The sequence below is a fragment of the Lagopus leucura genome, unplaced genomic scaffold (genome assembly GCF_019238085.1).
Source record: "Lagopus leucura isolate 7727_CA_CO unplaced genomic scaffold, USGS_WTPT01 Super-Scaffold_100009, whole genome shotgun sequence".
In the NCBI taxonomy this organism is placed as follows: Eukaryota; Metazoa; Chordata; class Aves; order Galliformes; family Phasianidae; genus Lagopus; species Lagopus leucura.
This window is the reverse complement of record NW_024962266.1, coordinates 25,617,377-25,640,226: the sequence shown is the minus strand read 5'-3', so window position 1 is coordinate 25,640,226 and position 22,850 is coordinate 25,617,377. Positions and strand designations below refer to the sequence as shown.

The 22,850-nt window shown below is 41.0% G+C and overlaps 2 protein-coding genes across 7 annotated transcripts; both read left to right on the top strand.

The window, feature by feature from the left end:
* MYSM1 (Myb like, SWIRM and MPN domains 1) lies at nt 1-17,074 on the top strand. Of its 5 annotated transcripts, XM_042873196.1 has the most exons (21): nt 1-102; nt 1,385-1,460; nt 1,655-1,725; nt 2,504-2,581; nt 2,718-2,744; nt 3,167-3,245; nt 3,928-4,026; nt 4,223-4,971; nt 5,867-5,997; nt 6,603-6,706; nt 7,646-7,723; nt 8,980-9,068; nt 9,384-9,438; nt 9,523-9,573; nt 9,966-10,040; nt 10,317-10,505; nt 10,779-10,911; nt 12,817-12,922; nt 13,041-13,098; nt 14,046-14,078; nt 15,742-17,074. In XM_042873196.1, the coding sequence occupies exons 1-21, from the start codon at nt 32-34 to the stop codon at nt 15,820-15,822; spliced, it is 2,433 nt and encodes an 810-aa protein (XP_042729130.1). In that variant the 5' UTR covers nt 1-31; the 3' UTR covers nt 15,823-17,074. The 5 variants fall into 5 exon arrangements, with proteins under 5 accessions (XP_042729130.1, XP_042729129.1, XP_042729128.1 ...); XM_042873195.1 differs by lacking the exon at nt 15,742-17,074 and having other exon boundaries at nt 9,523-9,534; nt 14,046-15,149; XM_042873194.1 differs by lacking the exon at nt 15,742-17,074 and having other exon boundaries at nt 14,046-15,149.
* A 3,186-nt stretch (nt 17,075-20,260) lies between these two features.
* On the top strand, nt 20,261-21,756 carry TACSTD2 (tumor associated calcium signal transducer 2). Of its 2 annotated transcripts, XM_042873193.1 has the most exons (2): nt 20,261-20,591; nt 20,673-21,756. In XM_042873193.1, the coding sequence occupies exons 1-2, from the start codon at nt 20,460-20,462 to the stop codon at nt 21,366-21,368; spliced, it is 828 nt and encodes a 275-aa protein (XP_042729127.1). In that variant the 5' UTR covers nt 20,261-20,459; the 3' UTR covers nt 21,369-21,756. The 2 variants fall into 2 exon arrangements, with proteins under 2 accessions (XP_042729127.1, XP_042729126.1); XM_042873192.1 differs by having other exon boundaries at nt 20,261-21,756.
* The last annotated feature ends 1,094 nt before the right edge of the window (nt 21,757-22,850 follow it).

Below are 22,850 nucleotides of genomic sequence, written 5' to 3'. Positions count from 1 at the left end.
CTCTTCTCGCGAGAGGTGTGAGCCCGCTATCATGGCGGCGGAGGAGCCGGAGGTGGATGTCGAGGGGGATTTGGCGACCGCGCCAGAGGAGGCAGCCTCAGAGTGAGTGAGGGCCGTGCGCGGGCACACCGCCGGTACGGCGCCCGGCCGCTGCGGGGAGCCTGAGTTCTTCGGTTTGTTCGGCCCGGAGCAAAGGGGCTGAGGGGAGGCCTTACTGCGGCCGCGGGTCCTCGCAGGGAGCGGAGCGGCGGCGCTGAGCTGTGCGACAGGGCTGAGGGGACGGCGTGGGGCCGTGCAGCGGGAAGGGCGGGCGGTTAGGGAGCGAATCTGCACCACAGGCGTGGAACGGGCTGTCACACAGGGCACGGTTCGCAGCTAAGGCACGTCTGACCGACTTGTGGAGTGAGCGGGCAGCCGTGTTTCCCGATCCAGCGGTGCCGGGAGAGAGGAGGGGAATCGCCCTGTGACAGAAAGCAGGCCGTGTGTGGTGTGGAGCAGCACCTCCTGCTGCACTGCTGGACGGCGTTTTGGGCTACTGAGCTGACAGCAGTAACGCTGTTGTCTTGCATACACGAGGATGTGTGCCTGCTTGCAAAGAGATGTGGGAACTGGTGGCACAAAGCAGTTCAGAGTACAAGAGAATTTGCTTTTAGTACTCTAGCAAGGGAGAGAGGGCTGATGGCTCTTTAGGCAAGTCTTAATGTTCTGGAAGCAAAGATTTGGATGACAAGGCATTACATAAATTACCGGGTGGTTTTTGCTATGTTAAGGTAGAATAAAGTTGATTAGTGATGGTTTTCTGGAGGTAAAAAGCAAATACTGACAGGAAAAGGTAAGCATAGTCTGGACAAAGTCTGTAAGAGCGCTGACTATCCCACGTGATGAGATTCTATTAACCCTTTTGGCAGCAGAAGCTGTCCTCTACAGGCAAACATTATTGCTTTGTTAAGGCAAATGTTCCTACCTCACAAAGGTGGAGCAGTGTTAACTGGGAATAACACAAGTGAATGACACAGTTAAACAGATGTATTGTCTGTACTATCCATGAAGATCTGGTATTTTTCTTCTGTACTTATTTTGCAAAGTCCCTTCTACTTTCAGTGGTTCTGGATGGGGCTTCTTACTGTGCAGGGTTTCACTGGTATTTTGTATGGTTTGCAATGAGATAGGTGAGATGTTCAGTCTGGAATACTAACAGCTGACTTACTCAGGGGCAGCTAGGCTGTGCCTTACAGAATATTATAAGATAATAACATTGCCTAACAGTCTACAATGCGTGGCTTGAATTTTAGGATCTCGTTCTTCTGTTCATGGTATAGTTGCTAATGATGCATTCATTCTGATTGAATATATTTGTGGTTTTGAATATGGGACTTCTTTTCAGAGGTCATGAAAACACAGCATCAAGCTTACTGCAGGATCACTACCTTGATTCATCTTGGAGAACTGATAACAGTCTTGTAAGTTATTTTTAATTGAATGGTGCTTCTAGCGAGGTTATTACCACTTCAGTCTTACCTCCATGTACATCCCCTCTTAGCTTATTAGACACTGTTTTTCGCTCATTTTCAGAAGCTGTTTATATATTGATTCTTGATACTTAAATAACAGCATAACAGAATCCAGAATTAAGAAGTGTTTGTGTTGTTTGCAGCCGTGGACGCTGGACAGCAGCATTAGTGAAGAAAACAGGGCCGTCATTGAGAAAATGCTGCTGGAGGAAGAGTATCCTTTTTCTGATTTGCTTCTTAATTACAAAGGAACTGGCCAAATTGTTTCCTTGGCAGTGTGACTGAAGCACTGTCACTTAATTAAGTCAGATAGCTACCATAGCTATCCTGTTGCTAGTAAGTCTGTGGCTTCTTCAGCCTGATAAGTATCCATAGCCACAATTACATAGTTGAGGCATTGGAAACAAAATATCCTGATGTGGTCAGTCGTGAGTTTTAAGAATAGGACTGCAAGGCTTTTCAGCTTTAGGCTGCTCCTGGTGCCTGAAATTGTGCTCCTTTCCACATCAGCTGTTTTTTCAGTGCTACCTACAGCGTTGTGCTGACACAGCCAAAGCAAACCTGCCCAAACAGCCGTTTTCACCAACAATTGCTCCAATTCATTTTCGTATTCCTTCTGTGACTATGAGTAAGAAAAGAAACAAGAAAATAAAGGAATTTTCCCAACGTAACAAATTATTGAGAGTTAAACTGAAAATGGATAAGGCATCAGTACAAAGAAAGTTACTTCATTATGGTTTCTGTGTCAAAAAAGCAAAAGCCAATTGTAGGAACAGGGCACTTAGCTCACTGCTGTAAGTGAGTGTGTGCGTTCAGAAAACAAGCATCACTGCCTTCTGTATTAAACTAATAAGAGCACGTGAATTTTCAGTTTCTAAAGCCATACATGCAGCATTTCTACAACTGAATTATTTTGAACCAATGTGATCAGTCACATTTCTAGAATTCTCACATCTTTGATACTTTGAAGACTTTCTTAGTAACAATTTCAGATATTATCTCTCAAATAAATCACTTTCTGAGAAAATATGGCTCAGTCAAAAGGAAGCAGAAAAAAGATCTGTGAAAAGGTAAGCTGTGTTCTGGGAAAGCTCTCAGATAATAAGGGATTAATCAATAAGAAAATTAAAAGCTGGTTAATTGCAGGTATGTGCAATTGTATCACATTTAATAACTTCTAATTTCATTCTGTTTTTGTATTTGCAGCCCACATAAGAAAACTGGAAAAGCCATGTACGTACATTGTCACAGTTGCCTTTTTTCAGCACAGCTTCCATTTTTTTAATTACAGAATGCACACCCATAAATGTTAGCTCCCTAGCTGTTATTTCTGTTAGCAGAAATACTGTATGTAGCAAAAGGCCTGTAGTAAAATAACTTGTTGTGCTTTGTTGCTGGTTTGTTGGTTTGTTTTGTAGCACAGTGGCCCTTATTTAAAAAAATTGGTTGGGTTTCATGGTTATCTGGAGTCTTTCGTTGTGATGGAGAAGCTGACACGTTTCCCAGTCTGTCAGCCAAGTTGGTGCTTCAAACAGCACCATGAGCTTTACAGGAGATGATCAGTAGTGCTCTGGTCGTGCAGGGGCTGTCTCCAGTTGCAGGGGTTTGGGAAGATGTGTTTAAGAGAATTCACCTCATTTCCTTCCTGTTCATAGGGTGCGATCTCCTACAAAACCAGGTAGCTACTCATTGAAGTGGACATCAGAAGAAAAAGAACTATTTGAACAAGGGCTGGTATGATTGCATTGATGTGTAATGTTTTGAATAGATCATTAAGTTATCTTAAATAATAAACTAACCATAAATAAGCATGCTGTGTTTAGCTGCTTCTACTCATGTACTTCTAATTTGATAAGAATTAATTACCGTGTATACTCAGAGTGTTTTTATAAATCAGATCTGTACTGATGAATTGCCAGAAATGGCTCTGTGTGTTTAGCATGCTTTGTTCACTTGGATCTGATTACAATTTGAGATCACAAAATATCTGGAATATGTTGCTTCCTGAATTGCACAGCCACACTCCTGTCATTAAGCGTGCTTTAACTACTAACTGCATAGGGTAAGTCAACTAAGGAAAGTGAAATCCTGCAGCTAGTGTTATAAGATCTTCAGAGATTACATGGTTGTGCAGTGCTGAATGCAATAGGGTTTGCTTCAGCAAGTGTAAACTCATTTCAGTAGGATTCCTTGGGTTAGTAGGCAATGGAATTTACTGCATGTCTACAATGAGTGAGGAATAGCAATGCTTGTTACTGTTGGATGCAATGCTTTTCTTGGTGCAAGGTGATCACTGAGCTTCTTGGGTTCTGCTGTACTGTTGGTGTGTTTGCAATGTGTAACTGAGCTTTTATACAATTGGGTATAAACTGGAATGTTAGAGGCTGGGTAACTCAGCTGTGCTTTGTTGTGCTAGGTGAAGTTTGGCCGCCGCTGGACAAAAATTGCCAAGTTGATTGGGAGTCGTACAGTGCTACAAGTAAAGAGCTATGCCAGGCAGTACTTTAAGAACAAGGTAAACAGGTATTTCGAGTATTATTGTGAAGTTAGTTTGCTTTGAATGATTTCAGTATTTCTATTGCTTTGTCAGCCCATCAGACACCTCCCTCAGAATGTCCGTCTGCTGTCAAGTAAAATTGTCCTGACTTTCTGGGAGGCAGAGGGGATTGTTTCTGTTTTCTTTCCCTTAAAGTATTTTATGCTTTCCTTAGGCAAAAAACGATGGTTCTGAAAGAGAAGAGCAAAGTCAGCATGGTGGCAGCCTTCCCACTGAAGATGGGGTAAGGGTAGAAGCGTGGTCAGCTGGAAACTTGAGAGGCCGTGCAGACCCTAACCTGAATGCAGTGAAAATTGAAAAGCTGTCGGACGATGAAGAAGTAGATATAACTGATGACATGGATGAACTGTTTTCTCCTGCTTTCCAGCAAGATGTTGGAAAATCTGAACTGTCAGAAAGTCCAGCTGAAGAAACAAAAGGAACTGAGCATGCTTTTCCAAGTGCTGGACGTAGTTCTGCTGTTTCTTTGCTGAAAGAAGGCTCTCAGAATACCAAGCAATCCACAGTGGACGCGTTACCTTCTCAGGTAGCGACGTGTTCTCAGCACGTGAATGGTGATAAATCTGTGAACTTGGATTACCAGCAGTGCAGTGATTTTATAGAGAAAGCTGAACAGGGCACAACAGGAGCATCTCATGGTGCTAGACAAATAACTGAGCAGGAGCTTCATGAGGAACAGAGAGACCTGGCTGATAACGGACTGCTTTTTCATCCCCCCTGCCAAGTGGATGAAGATCACCAAGAAGAAGCAGAGGCTCTTAAGCCACCTGATCAAGAAGTGGAGATTGATAGAAGCATCATCCTGGAAGAAGAGAAGCAAGCTATTCCTGAATTCTTTGAAGGACGCCAGGCCAAAACACCAGAGCGTTACTTGAAAATTAGGAATTATATTTTGGATCAGTGGTAAGATGTGTTCATTTCACTTCTTTCAGTGAGTCATTAAAATCACTCTTGACCTGCTTTGTTGCAGTTAAAACAGTACAAACAGCTTTTGAAAAGAGTAGAAGTAAGTTTGTAGTAATAATCTAAAGCTGATCAGTGAATGGTACTGATGGGTGTTGCTGCTTTCATCTCTTCCCGATTCTGGGATTCTGGAAGCTGAGCAGTGGAAGTGCTTTTTGAAGCGTTATGGAAGTTTGTGTCCTATATAGGTATATATATCAGAATAAACCACTTCTGTTTTTGTTACACTTCTTTTCTTTTGCTTTTGTCATCCAGCATATAAGAATCCTTAGATATTTTCAATAAATGTTTCTTCAGAAGACCTGCTCTAATTCGTTACTGATATGTGTGGTAGTGCCCATGCAGAAGAGCAGCAGGAAGCAACGCTCTGCACTGGAGGAAATAATGTTGACCAAATCATTTTTCAAATTAAGAACCACTTTTAAGTGGTATTTGTACATTGAAATATCTTATATTCCATCTCCAAAAAAATTAGTTTTAAGAACCTTTAATATCTGTGGTAGCAGGCTGAATGGGTGGCTTGTTGCAGTTCTGTTTTGTGTGTGCTCACTGGCTGGGTTACTTTGCTTCTTAGTAGAAAGAATTAGCAAATTTTAGTGGGTTCTCACTGAGTGCTCTCTGTGCTAACAGCTTATTGTGGTAGCAAAGAAACTCTGATGTTCCATCTTGGAGAGGTAGCAAGCTCAAATAACTGCATATGTTTTGTGAAACCTGTGTTTTTGCTGTGATTGCTCTGCACAGCAGTGTGTGGTGTTTGCATCGGGGTCAAACACTTTGCTGTCTCATCTCCACCTGACTTGTTTTCTATTGGATGATGTGTTCTGTTTTATTTCAGGGAGAGATGTAAACCCAAATACCTGAATAAGACCTCAGTGCGTCCGGGCCTTAAGAACTGCGGTGATGTAAACTGTATTGGACGTATCCACACGTACTTGGAATTAATAGGAGCAATTAACTTTGGCTGTGGTAAAAACAAACAAACAAACAAAAAAAACCAACAAAACTTCTATCAGAATTGATTCAGAACTTAAATTTCAGTCAGCATGTGCTGAGACCAGCTATTGCTTGTCAGCTTTCTTATTAACACGAGTATTTTCATGTGAAGAATGGATGTTTTTCTTTTCTTGCTTTCCCATATTGAATCATTTTGGAAATAAAACAGTCTCCATCCTCGAGGCTACTTTTTTTTAAAAAAAAAACAATATACAAATGTTGAAATTAATTGGCATGCTAAAAGTATATGTAGACACCTAAAAGTTACTGTCAATTGATGCTCAGTTTTGGAGTCCCTATAATGGGTTGATTCTGGTCCAAAGCTGAAGGATAAACACCTTGGTAGGGAGGGATGTCCTACAATAAATCCTGTCTAAAATGGAAGTTATTTCAAATGAATTAGTGGAGGGAGATTTTTCCCTTCTTAGAAATGCTGTGGTAGTGAGAGAAAACTATATAATCACTCATCAGCATGAGCATCAAAATCTGTCTTGATGTCACTTTTTTCTTCCTCTGTGGCATTTGTATCCCTTCAAACATTACTGAAGCACAGTGTGTATCTCCTGTATTTCCTGTAGAACAGGCTGTCTATAACAGACCACAACCAGCTGATAAATCTCGGTCCAAGGAAGGCAAAGACACAGTGGAAGCATACCAGCTTGCTCAGCGTTTGCAGTCCATGGTATGTCTTGGGGTCAAGGGGAAGAGAGTGGGTGGTGGAAAATTTGACATGCAGGTCTTTTCAAGCCAGGCCATCTCAGGAAACTCCTCCTCTTGTTCAGTTTGCAGTTTCATTAGAGCGCCCTTCAGTTCAAGTATCAGTTTAAGCAGAATTATTTTTTTTGACTGGTATCTGTTCTGTTTTCTGTTCTCTTGCATGTTAATTGCCCAGCTAATTAACTAAGATTTGGTACAGTCTTCTTCCTGGAATCCCAACCCCTTCCTCCCCAGCACCCCATAATCTGTTCATATAAATTAGTCCGAAAAGAGTGGAGTGCATTAGTAGAGTGAGGTTAAGTTGCTTGTGTCTTAATCATTAAGTAGACTGGGTGTGTGATTTGACTTGCTGAGAGTCTTATGCATGCAATTAAGTAGTAACTCATTCATAATTAGATGAATTACCAAGGTTTGCCAGATGTAATGTTCATATTTACATTTATTGTAGCATTTTGAAGTAATTCATAGGGAAATAAATCAGTTGATGAGAAGAAAACAAAATCAATCCCATTAAAGGAAAAAAAAAAAGCTTCAGCTGAGGAACAGTAGCTTACACAAGGCGCACACATACTGGTTGATAGCTTTCTGCATGGTCTGTGCTATAATTCACAGTTGGATAATAGTTTGCTGTTGCTGTGAGGGACGTTGATGTTCCATGCATTGATATCCAGGTGTTCTTTACAGCCTTAAAAACCTGAAAACATCACTGATGGTATTTTGTGACAGATTGTGAACTACTCGATTCTGCTGAACTCCAGGGTGTTTTCTGGAAGTATGTCACAGTGTTAGGAAAGCTCACGTGGCAGTGATCTTTTGGATGGTGTTCTTACAGCTGATTAAACACAGCAAAGGCATTTTTTTGCATGAGTTTGGTCCTTGATTTGTGATAATTTACTTTCTGCAGCGTACAAGAAGACGGCGAGTCCGAGACCCTTGGGGAAACTGGTGTGATGCCAAGGATTTGGAAGGGCAGACGTTTGAGGTAACCTGGTCTTGAGCCTTCATGTACATAAGTGATTATTGCTTGCTGTTACAATAAATGCTGCAGCTGTTACATCTGCTGATAAGTGACTGCACTTTGGTCTTTGCAAAGGTGTTCATGCTGTGAGCATGGATGGATCTACACAGCTGGACACCTACAGAGCTCTTTGCCTCATCTTGTATTGAACTTCATGACCCTTTAGTTAAAGAAAAAGTGTTTTTGCCTCAGTTTAGTTACACCCTTGATGTGGTGGGGGATGGTTTAATGCAGTGCTAAGGTTAAAATATCAAATCATCGAGGATCAGGAAAAGCTGACATTAATTTCTGTACTGATTCCTTTTGCTTATAACGTAAAATAAATCGGCCTTATTTTGGCACATGTCTGTTTTATTTAGTTCAGATTTGCCATGAATCTGGCAGGAAAAGGTTGGTTCCCTTTTCCAGAAAGAAAAAGGAGTTGCTTAACTCTTGTTCACTCTGGATTTCGGAACACTAAGTTACATTTATCCTGAATATTTATTCTGAATATCCTTGTTTATCCGGAGTGTTTAGGATAGAGCTTTAGAGTAGAGCAGCCTTGACAGTGTATGCAGACTGCATACAATGTGGAACTTGATCCTTGATGTGAGAGGAATTGGGCTAGTTCTCAGAAAATCTTGTTGCTCTGTTAGTTCCCTTCAGCCTTACTGAACGGTACAAGAGAATAATATATGAAGTTATTTTTCTTTAGGTCCAGCATGGTTTCTTTGTGCTTGTAATGCAGATGATGCGAGTTGGTGAGTTAGCAGGGATTCTAGTAGTATCTCCAGAAGTGCTGTCCTCTGTGGAGATGTTTTAAGGTTTTGAAGAAGATGTGGAAGATGCTTCCTCAAGCCCATCCATTCTTACAAGTTCAGAATTTAGGAAAAAGTGAAGAACAGGAAACATTGTTATTCTTGAACCCTCCCTCACAAAAAAAAAAACTAACCAAATCTCTAAGTTCACAGCCTTCAGTGGTAAGCATGTGTAACAGTCACTTCTGTTGTGTTATGCTGACAGAAGTGTTTCTTGTACAGCCCTGGTTAGTAAATACACCTTCTGCAAAACACAGCTTTGGTTTGCAATGAAAAGTGAAAATGCCAATCCCTGAAAAGGTGTTCTGGTACTTTGTGGCCACAGGTTACAGTGGGAGACTGTAATTGGTGGCACATAAGGAGGGCAGTGATGTCGAGGATTCATTCAAGACACTGAGATGGGTTTTTGCAATTCTTTTTTAGCATCTGTCTGCTGAAGAGTTAGCAAGAAGAAGAGAAGAAGAAAAACTGAAGCCTGCAAAATCATCTAAAGGTTCAAGACAAATAAAAAGGTATTTGCTGTACATCATGTTTCAAAACAGATCTCATAGAAAAAAAACAATTGGCTTGCATGGCATCGGGCTGGAACACTGCAAATCAGGAATGTGTGTCGTGGGCAGAAATGACATGTAGCATTTCAGATGTTTAGTGCTGAAACTCAAAAGTGTGGGAGGTGAACTTCTGCATTTGGTGGAAGTCTTCGTAGTATGAGATGAAAGACACACAGTAAAGAAATCCTCTTCTTCCTCTATTGAGGAGACAGTGGGAAACTAGGAAAGTTTCCTGACTGTCCTGCATCTTTAGAGACATTTTCTTTCGTTTTATAGTTCCTTTGATCCCTTTCAGCTGATACCATGCTGTTTATTCACTGAAGAAAAACGGGTATGTATCTGTGAGCGAATATCTATCATGCTTTAGTTTCTTATGTTACTTTCATCATGCTCATTGTTGTGTTTGTGATTTCAGGAACCTTTTCAGGTGAAAGTGTCTTCAGAAGCACTTTTAATAATGGATTTGGTGAGGAGGAAGTTTTATCTTACAGAAAGCTGTGATGTATGTGTTGGGAGGGGTTTTGATGGGCAGCATGGTTGGATTTGGCAACGCCGTATTTACTTCATGCAGTTTTTGAATGCTGTGGGGTTTCTGAAGTTAGCATTGCTTAATGGATGGAAGTGTTATACAGGTGCATTATAAACATGCATGTGTATAATAAGCAAACATTTTTGTTTGCTTTAAATTGAACCACTGGCTATTTTAGCATCTTTAGCTGTCCTAAGTTCTCCTTACAAATGTCATTGAGAAATTACTGAATTGCAATTGTGAAGCCAATGTGGTCTGTCAAGTGCAAATCAAAGTTTGGAGAAATTATACAGCTTGAACTTTAATAATGATGTTTAATATCATTTTAGCACTCACATGTGTCTATGGCAGAAGTAATAGGGTTGCTAGGTGGAAGATACTCTGAAGCTGATAAAGTTGTAGAAGTAAGTGTTTATCTTTTTTCCATTTTCTCTAAGTCATTAAAACTGTTGTGTTTGAATTGATGCAAATGTTATTTCTCCGGGGCATCTACTTCAAGCATATTGAAGCTGAAGTTAATTACCACAGTCTTGAAATGGTTTTCATGCTCTGTGTTGAAGTGTTGGCTCGTCAGCTCTTTCACAAGGAAGATCTGGCACGCAACTTAGAATTCTTTAAATGAATCTTATTGAACTGATTAAGATTTCTTGCATTTATCCATCTGGAGACTTTCTTAACAGGTTTGTGCAGCAGAGCCGTGCAATAGCCTCAGTACAGGGCTGCAGTGTGAGATGGATCCTGTATCACAAACGCAGGCCTCAGAAACACTTGCTGCCAGAGGATACGGTGTTATTGGGTGGTACCATTCCCACCCAGCGTTTGACCCCAACCCCTCCATACGAGATATTGACACCCAAGCTAAATACCAGGTACTTACTGGTCTGTACATTAATAATAAATAACCAAAGAAAGTGCAACCCCCTCAAGCCCATTCACAATGTTAATGCACACTTCTGCCCTGTTGCTTGTTCAAAGCATGTTCGTGTGTTGTTCATGCAGCATGCTGATGCTGGCTGGCTTAAATGAGGTTGAACGTGTATGAATGCTTCCCAGACTTCCCACTATTCTTGTCTGTCCTTTGATTTCAGGATGCTGTTGTGAAAAAGGCTTATTTCTGATGTGTGGTTTTGTTTGTTTTTCAGAGTTACTTCTCCAGGGGCGGTGCCATGTTCATTGGAATGATTGTAAGTCCTTACAACCGAAACAATCCTCTGCCGTATTCTCAGATTACTTGCCTGGTGATCAGTGATGAGATCAGCTCTGATGGTTCCTACCGTAAGTACTGATAGTTTCCCCACTGTTTTAGCTTCTCTTATCCTTTTAGATGTTAGGGGGAAAAATACTGCATACTCTTGAGCCAGGCCTTGAGAAGCAGGTGTACGTTGCTAAGGAAGGACTTGCGCTGTACAAAATGAGGAATTGCTCCTAAGGGATAGTCCTGCAAGTAGCCCTTGCTATTAGGAGAATATGGAAAGGCTTGAATAGATAAAAGATTGTGTTTGCTCTTTACTGACATTGTAGTATTTCTCACAATCTGGGAAAGAAAGAAAGGAGTCAGAGCAAGGTATGCTTGCATACAGCATCCACGTGAAAATCTGGGAAACTCTTTCAAAAGCTTTACTTGTTTTCTGTAAAGCAGCAGAGTTTAAATCCTCTGATAGAGGAGGCCAGAAATACTATAGCAAAGACTTGGCTGCTGTAGTGGTGGGAAATTCTTACTTGAGTAACTAAATATTCAGAAGGATGAAGGATCAAACTTGCCAGCTGTCCAGGAAAATGCAGATATAAAGATGAATTATCAGCAGATCCTAGAAATGGTGTGCTGGCATGAATCTCAACCAAAGAGAGTAAGTACATGGCTGCTTAAAAACATAACTGATGTTTTGTGAGAACAGGATGGCTTTCTTTCTTGAGTAGTTCAGACACTTAATATAAAACGTTTGGAATTTCTACTGTTGATGGGGTTTTCCTCTCGTTACCTGATAATAATCTGAGGACAAATCCGAGGATAACAGAATATGGTTGTGGTCTCTGCCCCTTCTCTCTTCTCCTTCCTTCTCCCATTTTAAGACCTGATTTCTGTATCCAAACATGAAGATATCCAATGTTTTGGCCAACTAGTATAAGAGGCCATGTGATCTGACAGTTCCCCCTCTGTTTCTTTCCTGTGGATGTGAGCAATGGAGACCATCTGCCTGGAGACTTGGGGAAGTGAAGTGGTGATCACATTTGTGCAGTACTTGTACTATAAAGTTTAGTTCTTTGGGCTTTCTTTCCTTCTGTTTCCCATTTGTGCCACACCTGTATTGTGGAGTTAAAATCTATAGGAATGCTATCTGGCCTTAGAAGTAGACATTTTCTTGATCACCTACATTTTCCATCTGAGATGACTTAATATTTCTGTTTTCCTCTGAAAACTGCATCTTACAAGGTGGCATCTCAGCTGGCTCTTGAGATGTGTTACGCTGTAGCAGCAGTGCTGTAGCTCTGTGCAAAGGAACAAAATCAGTATTTAATGAGATCTATAAATATTTCTGCAGGTTCAACTAACAAATCGTATCGATTGCTCTATTTTCATTACACTGAGGTGTAGTTTGAAAGCATGCAACTCATCGCATTGAATTCTTAGGATCTTAGGAAAGTAGGGTTTTTTTTGCTGCTTTTTATTTTTATTTATTTATTGAGTATCTGAAATTTAACACTTTCTCTCATTTTTGGTACCTGACTTTATGCTTTCCAAGTAACTCTTCTGGAATATTTCCTAGATTTGCCCCTCCACACCTCTGTACCTTCAATAAACTAGCAGAATTTCTTCCTACAGGAAGATTCCTCTGAAGCCTGGAACAGTAGCAGGCGTTCCATCAGCCAGTTTGTACATGGAAAGCAGTCTTCCTTTCTTTCTTGTTTAATAGCCACACAGATCTTACAGAGATGAAGTGGTTCTGACTTAAAAGAACTCAATTCATGTTGCCATTTTTCTGTTACATTGTGGATTTCTTTTTCCCTTCTTGTTCTCCACAGTTCCTCGCACAGATATCCACCAAAATTAGGTTTCCCATCCCAAGTATCACACTTGAACATCTTTATCACTGACAAGTGCTAAGTGTCCGTGACCTGAAGACATTTTTAATGTATTGTAAAAATGTTATGCAGTGAGTATTTGTGTTTGATTTATTACAGGCCTGCCCTACAAATTTGAAATACAGCAAATGTCAGAGGAACCTCAGTGGGAATTAATATTTGAGAAAACAAGATGGATAATTGAAAAATACAGATGCTGTCACAGGTATGTTTTGCTTTGTAGTATGCAGAAATTCTAAGCTGAGTATGTTTATTATTGTGTTTCAGTAAAGAAATAAATCTGCTCTAACCTTTCTCCTGCTTTCCTTCTTTTCTTTCAACAGCAGTGTCCCCATGGATAAAATCTTTCATAGAGATTCAGACCTGACTTGTTTGCAGAAAGTAAGTTTGCTGCTTTTGGTTCTCAGGTTTTGTAATTTAAAATACTATTTGAAATATGTCTGTTCAGTATCATCAGGTGTCACATCTAAATGTTAGACATAGACTAATCCCAGTGAATGACTTCTGTGGTGCAGCTTTTTGCTTACAGCACAGTGACAATAAGGATGCTCGCTTGAGATAGTGGGCATAACAGTAACAGACAGCTGCTACATTTTAGCCTCCTTTTTGGGGGAGAACAAATGGCAAATGAATGACATCTCAGCATGTCGTGTGCTTTCAGTGTGAGAACTGCACACGTGTTGAGAGAGATTGATCCTAGTCCTTTATTCTGCCAGTGAAGTGGAGCTGTACTGTGTTTATTACACATAAGTGAGAATTTCAATTTTCCAGTTGGTGTAATCATCACTATGAGGTTCTAAACTACAGCTGTAACACTAATTGCACAAACCAAACAGAAAATCTGCCCAAAGCAAAAGGCGTCAACAGAAAACATACACAATAATTATCCACGTCTCTTTTTTCCCCTCCCAATGTGGCTTTGGCTACAAACAGCTGACGTCTGAAATTGAGGTGGTCGAATTCTCTTGAATTTAGCTGTTGTGTAAATTTGTGATTGACAAAATAATACACATCTCCCCACAAAAGGCTGTCAGTTCTTTTTTTGTCATGGCCAGTTGCTGAGCAGTAGCTCAATCAGATCATGAGGAGATGTTCCTTTCTGCTGTAGTGGGGTATGGCTCTTTTTTGAGTGTGTTTTTTTTTTTATTTTAAAAGCCCAGTGTAGAAAATTCACCCATTTGTTCACACACAGCTGTTCTTTTCTGAAATCTGTGTTGTTCAATTGATCTTAAAGTAAATAAATTAAAAACCAGTTTGAAATACCAAGTAGTAAGAAGGAAACAAAAATTCAGGAAAACAACTTTAAGATTTCGTTTTCTCTTGGCTAGCTGTTGGAGTGCATGAGGAAGACCTTGGGCAAGGTAACAAGCTGCTTCATTGCTGAAGAGTTCTTGACTCAAATAGAAAACTTATTCCTTTCCTTGTACAAGAGTGAAAAGAAGAGTAATGCTGAAGAAAACAGGAATGAATGTTCAAGTGAATTAGAATCATAGAATCGCCAAGGTTGGAAAAGACCTACAGCTCATCCAGTCCCACAGTCCTGTCACCAATAATTCTCACTAATCCATGTCCCTCAACACAGCATCTAAATGTTCCTTGAACACCCCCAGGTTTGGTGACTCCTCCATGGGAGGAGGCCTGACCGCTCATTCAGAAAAGCAGCGTTTCCTGACACCCAGCCTGAATCTCCCCTGGCACAACTTGAGGCCCTTGTCAGTGTGATGGCTCAAACAGAACAAGTCTGGATTTTTATTTTTATTTTTTTAATTCTTATTTCACCCACCAATTTCTTTTCCTTCTTGCATTACGTCAACGCTTTCAGAACTGTGACCCATTTTAATAGTAATAGGTAAAGTACCCAGTCTCTTTGTTTTGTTATGGTTCAAAGAAACTGAAGAACTCCTGGTGAGTGTGATCAGGCTACGTGAGGAGCATTTGCTGTTAACATATAGAGAAACCATGTATCACAGGGTCAGTGAATTATTTATAGCCCAGCCTGTGGTCTGGGAGAAGGACAGGCTGCCCACAGTACTGTGCTTCAGTCTTCGAGGAGAGTTCTCTCATGTTCTCTCACAGTTCTCTCTTTCAGGTTGGGAATTTTGTTGTCATGTATTTTTTTAATTGACAGGCATGTGTATCTGACACTCATGGATTTGTTCCTTAGTGCTTTCAGAGTCTAAGTTCAAGTGAATTCACAGAGGGGGAACTGACTGCTCTGCTGAGATGAACGATGTGTACTCAGAGCAGCTGTTTGGCATATTGTTTGCCATCTTGCTTTTATTTTGGGTGGAGAAGGCTGGCCACTTGTTGTCTTCTCATTACTAGTTGTGCTTGTTTCCAGTGGAAATGTGAACTCCTGTTTGTTACAGGTTGCAATCTTTCTGATCTTCCATTCTACAAGAAGATAATATATTTTTCTGTCAGATCATTGAGATTTGCCCACATTTAATTGCCAATGTTTCCTGTGGAAACGAGCTCTTCATTGTTGGCAAGTGTAGAGCAACAAACAGAAGATTGCCTCTTTTTTGGGGGGGAGGGACACAAAGAAAAACGTGCTTTAAACTTTGCCCTCTAAATCAAGAGGAGTTTTGACCTCAGTACACAGATTTATCTTGGGCAAAGTTTCTTACATCTAAGAAATATGTTTGAAAACATGAAGCAAGCCAGAACGTGACTTTGTACTCATAGGGATAAAGATGGATTTGATTCTTATTTGAAAAATACATGTGTATGTATATCTACTTCTACATCTATAAATGGGATTTAAGATTTTATATGTTTAAATCTTCAGCTTTTCATCTGAAAAGCTTTAAAATTGTACAGTTGCATCCTAATGAGGGAACTCCTTGCAGAGTTTAGAATTACCTTCTTTCATCACATCTCATAACGTCAGTTTCTAAGTGGAAGATGCAGAACATGAATGTGTGGAAGTCTGAGCAGTTGCTGTTTGATGGTTCTCTCGGTGCACATTTGAGGATTATGGTCTGGAAAATGTTGGTGACTGTTCTTTCTCTTCTCTGCCAGGTGTGTTTGTGCACAGTTTTAGATCACACTGCTGTGTATAACTTACAAACTTGGTGCATCCATCTGTTTAAGGCATGCTGACTCTGCATATATTCGAAATCATCATCTTTGGGAATTCCTAATTAAAAACACTGCATGGCTTTCTGTATTTCTGATTTAGACAACACTCTTGGTGACAAAGCATTCTGTCCTGAGTTGGTTCTGTCCTGGATGATCTGCAGCATGAGGAGTTCTGCTGCAGTTTTACATAGGATACTCCAGAAACATCATATGCTATATATTGTATGTACTAAAAGCTGTAGTTCTCCTATAAACTAGAAGGAAATTTCAGCCTCATATGTAACAGCAATATGAAGTAGATACCATTCTTTGTCCGTATACACGAATGTCAGTGTTACCAAAGTAGTGGTAAGAACGTGCTGGCTGCTTTTCTGCTTAAGAATTAAAGCGAGTTAAAGTAATACAGTCGTATTAATTGGTTTTAAGTCGCATTAAGTCAGAAGAATTTGGAGTCAAACTCACTTCTGAAGCAGCTCAAATCTCCAGAGTATGTGCAGAACTGAGCTTTTGATACGTGTGCACACAAAGGCACCAGGTTTCCCAAGGGTGATCTGGTACCAAAGGTTTCCATGGGCTGTGTCTCAAAGTGCAGGAAGGGTGATGGGGGCACGCAGTGAGCTGGTAGTGCCACCGTAATCCTGTGTGACCACACCGCGTGGCATGAGGATTGGAAATAGTGTGTTATCAGGGCAAGTAATAATCCTGTGGGCAGGAGTCATGGTAAGAAGTACTCTGCTTTTTGTCCTTTGTCTTTGTGTCTAATAATGAGCTTGGAAGTTGTGTGCTTCTGAGATGTATGCTACTAATACTGTCGGTTCTGCTACCAAACACATACAAGGCATTAAATACGTTTATTGAGAAGCTCGGTGTTTTTTCATTGGATTTTTTTCTTATGTTAGCTCTGTTTTAGGACAAATACTGCAGGCTAATGTATTTTTTTGTTTATGTAAGACCCCACGTCTCATCTAGCCAAGCATTTCCTCCAGGAGAGGGGTAAATGCTTGAGCAGTCATTGGAACAATGGAATTCAAACTGGGAGAGTCACCCCTGCATCCTGAGATGTAGCTCTTGGCCATTTGTTGTCTGAGTGAAGTTTTGCTGCCCCAGTAACCAGCAGCACTTTTTCACAGCTATTTATACCTTGTTCATGGTGAGGATGGGGGGCTTGTCCATATTCCTTTGAATATTTTTTCCCCTTTCACTCACTTCTTTGATATTCCTGACTGATGGTATCCAAGAATCTGTTAATAAAGACTGAATATTCTGTACTTCAGAAGATGCGTTCCAAACTTTTAATAGCTTCTTGCTTCTTGAAGGTAACATCTGCTATTGCTTTATTTGAAGCTGGTCAGAATGAAGAATTGGTTCAGCTCAGTGTAATACCACTAGAGGGAGCTTAGGTACAGATGATACAAAAAAGTAAACTACAGAATACAGCAGAAATGATTGTCATTTTGAACGAAGAGCGAGAACTATTCTTACTTATGTATGCAGCCTTGCGGTCAGTGATTAAGTTTTGTGGGCAGTAGCTTGTATGCTGTTGCTTTCGTTTGTTCTTACCAACTCTCTGCTCTGATCTCCAGAAAATTAGGATGGTTTGTGGCAGGGATGCTGAGATGGTAGAGCTGTATTTTCACACTATTTCCTTAGAAACAATTCTAGCGTCCTAGCTGTAGGATCACTGAAATAATATCATGCAGTTTTTCTCTCTCCCTCACCACCACAGGCAACTGCCATGACTTCTGAAGGTGGTCATCAAGTTATCTTTCAAACTGCTGTATGCATTACCCAAATTTCATTCAAGTGTGTTGGTTATAGCTCTATTCCTGCTGCGCCAGCAGGGAACTTGATCTGCTAGGAGTTTCTGGGCAAGGAGAACATTGTTGAGTAGCGGAGAGAGAAGCTGTGCAGGCGAAAAGCAGGCTGCACTGAGGTGTGCAGCACACTGCAGTGTGCCACCTGCACTGGGCAGAGCAGTGTAGCTCAGCACTGCAAGGGAAGGAAACACTGCAAAGGAAACACTGCTGCAAAACTGTGAGGGAAATGGGGATGTGTGCGGCGTGGCTGCAGAGCCAGCGCATGGGAAGTTGCTCGTTCGTGTCTCAGGGAACGTGGTAATGGTGTTTGATACTGAACAAAGCATTTAATGGCCTGGATGAAAGCCTTCTGGTTGTTTAATTGGAAGTGCCTTGCTGTTTTACACAGACCTACTGCCCTATTTTCATGAGACTTAAAATTGTGCAGAAAAATTGTTTCCATGGAAGCGGAGATCACAAAAGAAATAATACTCCGTGTTTCCTACAGGATTCCTTTTACAGCCTGCTGTTCTCAGCAATTAACTCTTGTAGTGCTGTTACAGTTTAGCGTGGGTTCAAGGAGGTAACAAAATAATACCTTGAGGGACTGTGTATATATACTTGACTTTTTTCCTTTCCTGCCTTTGAAAGAAATCTGTTCTCTGCATGTTTACAGAGGGAAAATCTACAGTGGGGAAAAGAAGTTAATGGAGGAGTACACGCTACTTTGGCAAATTATGGAACTCGGTCAGGGAAACTTGAAGTTATTCCTGCTTTCCCCTTTTCTTGCCTCAGTTTTACTTTTTTTTTTTTTTTTTTTTGTGAATAAAAGCACTGCTGTGGACTCTGAACCAGCTTTGATGGAAGCAGCAATTAATGGAGTTTTTAATTAAGGTAACAGTAGTGAGAATCATCACCAGCAGGGAAGTCAGACCATCTGTTTTAATTGCCTGTCATTTTTCTTCCATACATTACTTCTGAAAAACCACTGTGTTATTCTGTTTCACTGTGTCTGTAAGGAAGGAGAAACTATCAAATGGTGATGGGAGGCTCAGACCAAGGCTGAGCATCGCATGAGGAAAGTGCTGTCACCTAAAAACCTTCACTAAATAAAGTGCTTTCAGAGCACAAGGGCGGCTCAGCTCTCAGCCATACAGCAATTGCTGTAGTTTCTTTTGAATCTGGTTATGAGCTGTAACATTTTATAGCTGGTGAGGGTCTGTCCTCAGTGAGACATCTCAGAGGGCAAAAACAAAGGCTGCTCTCTCTGAAGTGCATAACGTCAAATAAAGACATAGCATGAGGACGTAGCTGACAGTTAAATAGATTTTGACTTTGAAGGAAGGATATGGATTTTATGTATATCTAAGATAGGGAAATTAATTACTTGGAAATAAAAATGACATGAGAGTTGGGATGTAGTACATTTGTAAAAAAAAAAAACAAACAAAAAAACCCCTCAAAGTGGGAAACTGAATTACTTGGTGATTTCATAAAAATTGTATCAGTAGTTCACAATGACTTCCTACAGCTCTTCAATGATGATATTTTAATCCTAGAGGAGGGGAAGTGAAGAGGTGCAGTAATGAGCTATAGGTCTGAAGAGGAGCCAGGAATGATTTGAAGAACTTGCCTCATCTTTGTTGCCCTAAGTAGCGTGAATTTCTATGGCTGATTTAGAAACAGGAGGAGGTCTATGGACAGATTATGGAGTGAGAGGGAGTGTTTGCATCTGCAGCTTCAATTCTAAACCTACACCATGTCATTAATGCTCATCGGTAGCCAGGGTAACTTCCTACTGTTCACATACACACAAGTCATCATTACAGGCAGCCCTGCTCGTGGTGATTTCAAGCAGGTCAGGCCCTCAGGAAAACAGAACAGGCCAAAAGAATTGTCTGCAAGGCAGCACAGAAGTTGTGCAGATGGGAGAATGGTGCTGTTCAAAATAATGATTTATAACGGGTCTGACAACATTTGACAAACAGATAGATGACTTAATGCTAACTGGAAATTGTGGTTCATGCTTTGTAAATCATCATTAAGATACTTGGGAGCCACTGGAGTGTAGTGTGATAGGCATTACTCAAAGTTGAGACTGAAAAATGTCTTCAGAAACCACTAACAACTTTGTAAGGGTAATGAAAGTTAGGAAATTAGCATTCCTAATACTGCTTTGGGATGAGTAGGGAAAGGGAAGCTTTCTGTAGTGGAAGCTGAGATGGCTCTCCTATGCTAAGTAAAAGTTCATCAAACTGATGAATTGTCTTTCTACCTGAGTTGGCAGCTACTTCAGGGTTCTGTTGGATCATACATAAAATAAAGCCCTCTGCAGTTTTATAAGGATGTGAAAGTGGCATCTGGACAGTGGATGATACAGAAGTTATGTAAGAGGTAGGAAAAAATCACAATGAACATAGAGGAGTAGGATTGCCTCGGATGAGTGGGACTTCCTCCAAAAGAAATGGCGGAAGTTCCTTACAGATGCATTTGTCTGTGGGCTCCGTAAAAATCCTGACGAGAGAAGAAGGCGAGGTGAAGCCTTGTGCTCTAATCTGTAAGCTCAATGCAGGAGCTATGCTTTGGGTCTGCTTTGCCTCCTCCGTGTTGCTCCCTCACCACGAGGGATGTCAGGCATCTGGGCAATCAGTGCTGCCCACTTAGAAATAATAGATGAAAGCGCAGCTCCTCTGGCATCTGGGCATGAGAGACCAGTTGTTTTAGAAGAACTTGTTTGTCAGATCTGATTGTACTTTGAAGAAAGGAGCTGCACAACAGCGTGTAGAAACAAGTCCCCTAGCAGATACAAGCTCCAGACAACGCTTGCTGCCACTTCCAGCTGTACCCACACGTACCTGCACTATGGAGCCTCTGCTTGGGGTTACGCTGGGTTTGATTCTGATGGTAGCTTCATCGGCACGGAGCTGTACCTGCGTGACCAATAAGTGGACAGTATGCGACCAGGATGCATCTGACAACTGCACCTGCAGGCTGGTAGGTTCAGATCATACAGTAGATTGTTCGACGCTGACTTCAAAATGCTTGCTGATGAAGGCAGAAATGTCTGTCCTGAAGCTCTCCTACAGACCTCGGGTTAAGCTGCTGGATGGTGGCATTTACGATCCAGACTGCGAGGACAGCGGTATCTTCAAAGCCAGACAGTGTGACGAAGCTGGAACTTGCTGGTGCGTGAACACAGCTGGAATAAGAAGAACTGGAAAAGGTGACAAAAATTTGATATGCAATGAAGTGATAAGAACAAACTGGGTCGACATCGAACTGAAGCACAAAGAAACATCCCATTACTTCGAAGCTCTTGATGTAGCAGAAGCCCTGACACGTCTGTTTGAGAACCGGTACAAACTGCGACCCAAATACATCGCAGCTGTGAAGTACGATTCCCCATTTATCCAAATCCACCTAAAACAGAATAACTTGAAGCAGCGGGACGTAGATATAGTTGATGTAGCCTATTACTTGGAAAAAGACATAACAGGGGACTCTGTGTTTCATTCTGACAGCACATTTCTTGTCTCTGTTAATGGGAAAGATCTGGCTATTGAAAATATACGCATTTACTACGTTGATGAAAAGCCACCAGTGTTTAGCATGAAGCAACTGCTTGTTGATATCAGTGCTGTGGTGGCAGTGGCAATACTGCCTGCTGGTTTTGTCACTATTTTGGTGATTGTTCTGTGCCAGAGAAGAAAATACAGAAAAATTAAGATCGAAAAGATGAGTGAAACAGAAGGACAAATTCTAGAGCTCTAATCTGACAGAAAGAATCAAACTGCAACTTCAGCAACCAGGCAGAGGTGGGAAGGGCAAAATAAGAAGAATGAACAGACTTTGTGTAATGTGGATGGATTTGGAGTTGTCTCCCATTTTGTAGGAATTGACAAAGCACTCATTTTGAATTATTCTACTAGAAAAAACAACTTTTCCTTGGGTATAAATTAAACTAGGAGTTGGTAACTGAAGTCTGGGACCAAAAGTCTCAGTTCGGAAGCTACACAAAGTGTAATTGATATTTTGTGCCAATATAGCATACGTGCACTTGTACCGCAGACTTCGTTCGCTTGCTTAATATTTAAGCCAAGGTTCCTCGTGTGTTTGCTTAGAGCAAAATAATAACAGCAATAAAAATGTTTTAAAAGTCTTCAAAGTTGCTGGAGCTTCTTTTTGTCAACGATTAATTTTGTCGGTGTCTCTAATCAAATAAATTGGGATAAAATACCTCTATTGCTGATGGCTTTGATGCAGTCAAGTGTTAGCAGGCAGCACTGTGGTCACTTCCATTTGTGCAGGGCCTCAGTTCTTTGTATTCAGGTAGAACTCAGCTTTCCCAGCTCCAGGTCTGGCATTCAGTCAGCAATGATCCCTTGATCCCACTGTAAGTTAACCTTGCTTTTCTTTCCAAATTCAGATAGTAGCTTTCTGTCTACCTAAATATCCCTCGTAGTTGTGTCAGAGGAGATATTTTTTGGTTTTTAACAGTTTTACACAACTGCTACATAAAGCTAATAAAACGCTTTATTTAGTAGAGCTGCAAGGGGAATTTCAGCAGTGTAATTGCTGCAGAGTCCAAAACCACAACCCCATCCCAAATACAGGAATCTGTCTGGGGAATGACTGGCTACTGGGAAAAGAGTGAAGATAGTTTGGTTCTGTTTCTGCCTGTTTATCATGGAAGAAGAATGGACTTGGATTTGGGAGCAGGGGGTGTTATTTCTGACAGCATACAGCATCACTACTGATTTCTCACCTACTGGAAAAACACCGGATGGGCAGATGCATCGCCTTTCCCCCACATCAGATTTTTACAGCTACATTAGCAACATAATGCAAATGAAATAAACCAAATAAAGATAACCAGTGTTAACGAGAGGCTGTGTGCTATCATTTAGCCGCATTATGTAACACAGGGAGTGATTACTTTAACTATGCAGAGCTATCTGTTGTCTAAATTACATTTGCAGTTCTGACTGGGGAAAGGCTGCCTTGGTTTGAAAACTGAAAACAGCTCCCACAGAAAGAACCCCTGGCTCTAAGCTACAGCTCAGGAGAGGCTAATGCTGCCCTCTGCATACAGCGCTGTCTTAGTTCAACTGACTGAAGTGGGCTTTAGTCTTTCCTTTTAGCTTTTAGTTTAAAAAACAAATAGACTTTTTTTTTTAGCCGCCGGAAAGTGCCAGTTGCAATCCAGCATTAGAGCAAGGAAATGAAAGATAAGGATTCACAGAGGGATTAAAA

Excerpts from the sequence above, each read along its gene's own strand:
- MYSM1 (XM_042873194.1), top strand. The coding sequence starts at position 32 with ATGGCGGCGGAGGAGCCGGAGGTGGATGTCGAGGGGGATTTGGCGACC. Across the intron at positions 9,574-9,965 it reads CACTTTTAATAATGGATTTG|CACTCACATGTGTCTATGGC; the intron begins GTGAGGAGGAAG and ends ATATCATTTTAG. Across the intron at positions 10,912-12,816 it reads CAGCTCTGATGGTTCCTACC|GCCTGCCCTACAAATTTGAA; the intron begins GTAAGTACTGAT and ends GATTTATTACAG.
- TACSTD2 (XM_042873192.1), top strand. The coding sequence starts at position 20,460 with ATGGAGCCTCTGCTTGGGGTTACGCTGGGTTTGATTCTGATGGTAGCT.